Source organism: Carettochelys insculpta, chromosome 2 (assembly GCF_033958435.1).
Source record: "Carettochelys insculpta isolate YL-2023 chromosome 2, ASM3395843v1, whole genome shotgun sequence".
In the NCBI taxonomy this organism is placed as follows: domain Eukaryota; kingdom Metazoa; phylum Chordata; order Testudines; family Carettochelyidae; genus Carettochelys; species Carettochelys insculpta.
The window spans coordinates 260,304,499-260,312,119 of NC_134138.1; the positions used below are offsets into that span (position 1 = coordinate 260,304,499).

Here is a 7,621-nt window from a genome sequence, read left to right on the forward strand (position 1 = left end):
CGTGCAGCGCACTCCACAACCTGGTGGAAGGCAAGGGAGAGGCCTTCTTCCAGGGCTGGGCTGTGGAGGCTGGCAGGGCCGACGCGCAGCCACCCGCTGCCCCCAGTCGCCAGGTCGACCCCGAGGGGATCCGGGTCCGGGAGGCCCTGCGGGCCCATTTTGACCAGGCTGCGGGGTGAACACTGGCAGGCCACCCACTGCACCCCCCCATCCTCCACAACACTCCCTGTCCCCACGCCCACACCACAGAGCACCCAAGAGCGCACCCCCCCCCACTTTTCTTGCAAATAAATGGCCACGTTGTTTGAAACCAAACAGTGCAATCTCTTATTAATAATATATGTGTGTATATATATATATATATATATATAAAAAAAGGGGGGAACTATTTACATGGGGGGGCAGGTAGCAGAACAGAACAGGGGTCCAACACAAAGGGGGGGGCACGTCCTCGGCCCCGCACCCCTAATGTCCGGCATCCAGGGTTGGAGGGCGCGACCCTCGCCTGGGCCGGAGCCCTGGCTGAGGCTGCGTGGGGGCCGGGTGAACCGGCAAATATGGCCGGCTAGTGTCCGCAGGCGCCAGGTCCCCCTCGGTGACAGGCCCCAGGGTGGCGGACGGTGGAGGGACGGCGGTCGGAGTGGCGGTCAGAGCAGCGGGCGGCATGGCATGGGGGGCCAGGTGTTCCACTATGCGCTCGAAGGTCTGCATGAAGGCCCTCCAAGCCTCCTGGCATGTGGCCAGCGCTCGCTCTTGGAGCTCCAGCTGCCGCTCCTCCACCCGCAGGCGCTGCTCCGACACCTCCAGCTGGGGGTCCGTGGCCGTCCTCTGGTGGCTCCGCCGTTGGCCCTGTCCTGGGGCTGGTCGGTGCTCTGCCGAGGGACTGGCCTGCTGGGATGGCCCCGGTGGGCTCTCCGGGACCACGGACACCTCACCGGCGCTCTCCGGGCCCTCTGATGGTGCAGCTGTGGAACACAGAGGGGAAGAAGAATGGAGACAGCCGTTAGTGCAGGCCCTGACCCGTGGCCCTTGTCCCCCCACCCCTCTGCCGCTGGTTCCCCATCTCCATCCCCATCCCCGGGAGATGCTGCTGATGATGATGGGTGTCCCACCCCCCTCGCGGGACCCTAGGTTCCACTCCCCCCATCCCCAGGGATGGGGCATGGTGCTGTCCTGCTGGGGGGCAGGGGCTGATGCACTCTTCTGAGGGACATGCCACTGCTGTCCTTGGGGCCATGGTCATCTGGGCATGTGGAGGGCCCTGGTCATGTCTCTTGTCCCTGCCCCTTAACCCCAGGGGTGTGCACTGGGAGGGTACATACCTGACGGTCTGCTCCCATGGTTGGGGGACACCCACTGGGCGGACGCCCTGCTGGAGCTCCGGGACGGGAGGGCAATCCGGAGCCCCCCATCACTGGAGGAGTCCCCCTCCTCCTTCTCTGGCGTCCCAGGGGTGGGCTCCTGGGGGGGCCCCTGGGGTGCAGGGCTTGCCTCCGGGGCAGACTCGATCTCCGGGGCCTGCTGGGGCTCATCGGCCAAGGTGTCAAGAGTGGCTGGGCGGGGGGAAGAAGTGTACCGGGGGCCCAGGATGGCCCTGAGCGCCCTGTAAAAGGGGCAAGTGGCAGGGGCGGCCCCAGATCGGCTGGCCGCATCCCGGGCCCGGGCGTAACCCTGCCGCAGCTCCTTAACCTTACTCCTGACGTGGTCAAGATTGCGGGCAGGGTGGCCCTGGGCAGCCAGGCCCTCGGCCAGCCGAGCAAACATATCCGCGTTCTGCCTCTTGCTCACCATTACCTGGAGCACCTCCTCCTTGCCCCAGAGCCCCAGCAGGTCCCGGATCTTGGCCTCTGTCCAGGAGGGGCCCCGCTGCCTCCTCCCTGGCTGGCTGGCTGGCTGGGAGCCCTGGCTCCCCTTTGTGGGGGGTGCCCTGGGGGCACATGGAGGCTGGCAAGTGGCCATCAGTGCAGGGTGGTGGTTTGGGGCTGCTGAGGGATGTGCAGGCTGGCTGCGTGGCAGTGCTGCCACCTGCACGTGCTCTCAGCTTCCTGCACAGGAACGCAGGGGGTGGGGAGCTTTAAGGGCCTGCTGCACACGGCGACCATAGAGCTCAGGGGCTGGAGAGAGCATCTCTCAACCCCTCAGCTGATGGCCGCCATGGTGGACCCCGCTCTTTCGATGTTGCGGGACGTGGATCGTCTACACTTGCCCTACTTTGACGCTCAATGTCGAAGTAGGGGGCTATTCCCATCTCCTGATGGGGATAGCAACTTGGATGTCTCGCCGCCTTACGTCGATTTCAACTTCGAAATAGCGCTCGCCACGTGTAGACGTGGCGGGCACTATTTTGAAGTTGGCGCGGCTACTTCGAAGTAGCCAGCTCATGTAGACATGGCTGTTGCTAGCAAATTTTAAGCTGTAAAGGAGTTATTTTAGATCTTGTTAAAATAAAGCACGCTCTCATTTATGCCATTTTCCTCCCTTGAGGCTTGATAATTGTATGGTTCAAAGATGGTTACTGTGGTCCCCTAGGCAGCTGGTTAAAATCCAGTATGAATGTGATGTAGCACAAGTACAGGTAATGGGACACTGCGTCAGAAGATTTCCTTTTGCAGGGCAGAGGCCAATATGGATGTTCACCACATGGTCTTAACCTCATACATTCGTCAGCCCTTATATAGTACACTTCAAGGCCTCCACAGGAGAGATTTCTAATGCAACATGCTCCAACTCACCTCTTGGATACACTTGCCTCCTTGCTGGTGATACTACTTGCTCTTTTTTATTGAGTATTCTGATTTTTCCCGCAGGATGGGAGAAGAGGGCTGCAATCAAGAGAAATGTGGAAACGTTTGTCAAAATCCTTCCACTCTCTCATCCTACATATCGTCTTTCCCTACCAACAGCTACTAATCGCCACTCCTTTTTATGTCTTTCATTTTCTCTTTCCTATTGGGCTTTTCATTTTCCCCTTTCCTCAGCTGCTTCTGGTGGAATCAGCTGGACAAGAAAGAAGAAGGGAAGCAAGGGCCCCGACAAGATGGGGGATATATGAGGCCAAAAGCTCTTTCTTCTTTTGGATACTGCTGAGAATCTGGGTGGGGTAAAGGGATAGGAAGATCCTTCAGATCTCTTCCTCTCTGCATTCTTCCTTCCCTTCTGAATTTTATTTCCACCCACTGCACACACACAGAAGGATAGATTACATTTGCTGGGACAGGAAGTTGGTGAAGGGAGGAGAGAAAGTTAAAGGGAGAGTGCAGGAGAGAGGGAGGTGGACAGAAAATGATGTTGAGAATACAATGAGGAAGGAGAAGGAAGGAGTGAATGAAACTTTAAATTGAATGAGGGAGTAGAGAATGGAATAATTTTTAGATAAATTAAGCTTGAGTCACTATTCTACAAAAAGAAAAAAATTGAAGAGAGTATTAGTTGTGGTGTAGATGAACAAAATCTATGATCTAAGCTAACAACAAAAACACTTCCAGGATTTGAACCTAGGCCTCCAGAGATTAAAGCAGACATGTCCAGCCCGTGGGCTGCATGCGGCCATGGACAGCTAGTAATGCAGCCCCACAAGATCGTAAACTTTTAACATTATTATGTGATTTATATAAATTAACTATATTATATATTTTATATGCGGCCCAAGACAATTCCTCTTCACTCAGTGTGGCCCAGGCAAGCCAAAAGGTTGGACACCCGTGGATTAAAGGTTAGTTCAAGGGTCAGCAACCTTTCTGAGGCCAAATAACGAAATTTGACTTTCTGGCCTTTATGTATGGTCCAAGTGCTGGTGATATTTTTAAAGCCACTAATAGTCCTACTTATAACAGCATCATTAATAAATAAATAAAGATGCAGAGCTTTACCATTTAGATGGTGGTTGGCAGCATTAGCTGGTCTTTTGTTAATCCACAGGTGGCATGCCTTTGAGCAAGCTCCTGGCTGCATGGGGGAGAAAGAGCAAGGCTGAGCTCCTACCTCATGTGCCAATGAAAATTGGATCACATACCACTCTTAGCACCTGTGCTGGGGGTTGCTGACCCCAGGTTAGTTTATTAATTCAGAGGACAAGACAGTCACACTTCTCTAAAAATTGTCAAGTTACATGCATGTCTACTTGTACAGAGAATTTTGCAACTTAATTGCATAATGCTAGTAGAGTGGTAAAAACTGTATTGTACTGTAACCTTCCTTTCCGCTTGATCAAAAGATTGTGCAATTGCTTATTCATTAAAATTACCTAGCCACTGCTCAAACAGTTTTATGCATGATCTGCTAATCACTTCTAGCAACACTGTGAAATTTAGATCTTGGCTTTATTTTTTAACCAAAAATTTTCAAATTCATTCACTGTGAAAACTTTGAAAAACTGGCCTTTTGACTTGGCTGAGTATTTCACAAATATTACTCATTTCATTCGCATATTAACACTCTGCAGGATCTCCTAAGTCTCTGCCATGGATTTCATACTTGAAAAAAGCTATCAGAGATATACTTAAAATACTTGGAAAATCTTGCACATTTTATGCAACTATCTGGAATTTTAGTTGATATTAACATATTAAGATGTCTTCTGATGTAAAATTAATAAGTTACTATTTCTCAGTCTTGGTGATTCATGAAACCCTTTGTGAGCTATGTAACTAATAACCACTGAGCATAACCTGCATCATGATGTTCAGCATAAAAGCCAGTTTAATAAATGTGAACTATGCCAACTCCATCAATCAAAATGGAAACATCACACTTGTCCCAAGAATTTGTCATTCATACACAGGACACATCTGAAAAATGGTCATGGATGTTTGATAGGATTCCAATTATATTAATGCTTTTCATTTCAAAGCACAGATTCAATTAAGCAGATCAATCAATCTATTAATTAAATAGCATGTAAATACCTTGTTTATAAGAATAAAGATTGTGTCATGTTTAAGGGAATTTTGTGAATGAGAATATAAAATGATTTTATTCTAAAAAACAACTGTCACATTGAATTTAATTCCCCCTTTTTAGTTAAGATTACTGAAAATGTTGTGGAAACACAAATCACTACGAATCTAAACTTTGAAGATAATGATTCCTTAATAATTTGTTTCCATACACATAAGTATTAAATTTTTTTTCTGACTTACCTTCCACACACAGACTCAAATCTTTTATTTGCTGGTAAATGGGTAGATTAATGTTCTCCAATGGATCATTTTCCCTCCTTGAATGATGATACTTAAATGCCACTAGATGGTGATGTAGACCTGCTGAGAAACATACAAGGTGACGAATATCAGTTTGCTTTAGACTTACTGAATGGCTAATGTAACCAATAGACACTGTTACATTTGGAAAGCAGTATTGGTTGTGTTTTCTGTACTATGCAAAAATGAGAAGACACTACCCTTCAGTTTATCCAGTAATTATTAATCTTAAAAACATCAGCATAGAGGCCAGTTTGAGTAGCCATACCAGGCACTGAGCAGATATGAGTGACCATGGAGTTAGTTGGAGCCTATCTGCAGTCCTTCCTCCCTCAACTACTCCTTCTCCCATACAGAACTGGAAGGGACCTTGAGAGGCCATCTAATGTTGTCCTCAGCACTCAAAGCCAGACTTCGTAATAACTGGATATAATTTGATGTAACTAAACATGGCATGAGACAGGGAAAAATCAGCAAAGTGGCAGATTCTCCATACCACCGTGCCCTTGACCCCTTTACTCTGAAGTTCAACAGATACAAGCTTCTTGAAAAACTTGGGTGATTAGGTTAATAGTAATTTTGATACCATCTTAGTGTATTGCCTTTGTAGAGCTCAAAATGCTGTAACATAAGGTTACAGTACAAAAGTGCACCATTTTCCAGATAGGGTTAACTGAGGGATAGGGATTTGAAGCCACTTGCTTCAGAAGTACTATGATTTGATTGATAAAACAAAGGACTTACACTGCAGAAATGATTCTATTCCAAGTATTGCCACAAATTTCCTATGTGACTTTGAACAAGTTAGTCTCTTTGTACCTCAGTTATATGATCAGTCCTTTTATAGCTGAAGTGTCTCGTACAGATACCAGGCTAATGAATAGCTATGTAACACTTGCCTTGTAACCTGAGGTGCCCTTTGCAATGCCTTGATGCTGCCACCTCCAACCAGGACTGCTTCTCATCCTCCTAACCAGCCAATCAGATCCTGGTTCTTGCCAGCCTTGGTTATGCTATCGGGTGACCCCCAACACACTTCCGATCCTGTTTCTTCCTCCAGAAATGTATGTCATGTACTGCCCAGCCCTCTCCTGAACAGTATAAATATATCAAATCTGTTATTCCTGTAAGTAAATAATATACCAGCTCATTATTTTAACCGGAGTACCCAGACACTCCACATTAAAGACATAATTAAATAAAACTATAAAATGTGTATTAACTACAATGAGAGAGATTTTAAGGGAGTACTGGTAATGAGGCATAGAAGTCATATATGATTACAAGAAAAAAAATAAAACATTTACTATCTACTTAACAAACAAGTTTCTCTCCACATCTTCCAGCGGATACAGACCAAGCTCTCAGGTCAGCACCCTCCCACAGCCAGAGTCCAAAAGCTGTTTTCTACTGTCTTCTTAGGTGCAACACTAGAGGAGGAGGTGGGCTGTTTGCCCCTACTTTTTATGGTCCTGTCCCTGCCTTTGAGAAGCATTTCCAGAGGGAGCAATGCAACAGGCAGTATGGTGAAGAAAAGGAAATGCCACTCTATTTTCATGCTGATCTCTGTCCCCTTCCTTTAGCAGATAATGGTCCGTGGTCCTTATCTGACACATGGCTCAGGCATCAGCTTGCCCTTTGCTTCTGAGGAACTGGTTTAACTATTTGGAAACCATACATCAGTCTTTATTTCATCTTATGTTCATAACTTTATGTATAATACTGCCAAATGCATTTTGCCATCTTATTGATCAGCAATTAAAAAGTTTTTAAGTGACACCTCACAAGACACACCTTCTACAAACATAGATCTTGCCTACACTAGTGGATAAAATTGAATTTAAGGGTCATAGGTTGATTTATAAATCAACAGTCTTCAGCGCAGCACTCAACTGGTCAATTTTAAGGGGCTCTTAAGGTTGACTTTTGTAGTGTTGATTTTACAGTGTTGACTTATGCAAGTACAGATGTCAGCTTTATTAAAATTTATTGTTTTAGCCTCTCAAACTATCCCACAGTGCCCCTTGGTGTGTCCTTTTTGGTCATCGCTTCACCTCTGCTGCTCTCCAGGTGTGCAAGAAATAGGTGACGGGAAGTAGTGGTCATCAGCCTGGGAATTTTGAATTCAGTTCCTTTCCTCTCTGGCCAACATAGGAAGCAGACGTCAGGAGTACACCTCTGCAACTCACCTACGACCATGAGTTCACGTTTCAAAAGAGCCCCAGCATGGAGCCATCAGGAGACCCAGGACCTCATTGCTGTGTGGGGGAAAGAATCTGTACTTGTGCAGCTCAAAAATGGCAAAAGAAATGCCGATATTTGTGAAGATATCGCAAGGCATGATTAAAAGATGGTACACCAGGGATGCTCAGCAGTGCCGCATTAAACTCAAGCAGCTGAGGCAGAATTACCAAAAGAGCAAA

The 7,621-nt window shown here is 47.4% G+C and overlaps 1 protein-coding gene across 1 annotated transcript; it reads right to left on the reverse strand.

The window, feature by feature from the left end:
* Positions 1 to 404: 404 nt before the first annotated feature.
* On the reverse strand, positions 405 to 7,397 carry LOC142008333 (uncharacterized). The gene is made up of 4 exons (XM_074985513.1): positions 7,388 to 7,397; positions 5,139 to 5,258; positions 2,733 to 2,822; positions 405 to 965 (listed from the first exon to the last, which is right to left on the reverse strand). The coding sequence occupies exons 1-4, from the start codon at positions 7,395 to 7,397 to the stop codon at positions 466 to 468; spliced, it is 720 nt and encodes a 239-aa protein (XP_074841614.1). The 3' UTR covers positions 405 to 465.
* Positions 7,398 to 7,621: the final 224 nt, after the last annotated feature.

Excerpts from the sequence above, each read along its gene's own strand:
- LOC142008333 (XM_074985513.1), bottom strand. Across the intron at positions 2,823-5,138 it reads TTTGAGTCTGTGTGTGGAAG|CCCTCTTCTCCCATCCTGCG; the intron begins GTAAGTCAGAAA and ends TCTTGATTGCAG. Across the intron at positions 966-2,732 it reads GAGGCAAGTGTATCCAAGAG|CTGCACCATCAGAGGGCCCG; the intron begins GTGAGTTGGAGC and ends TGTGTTCCACAG.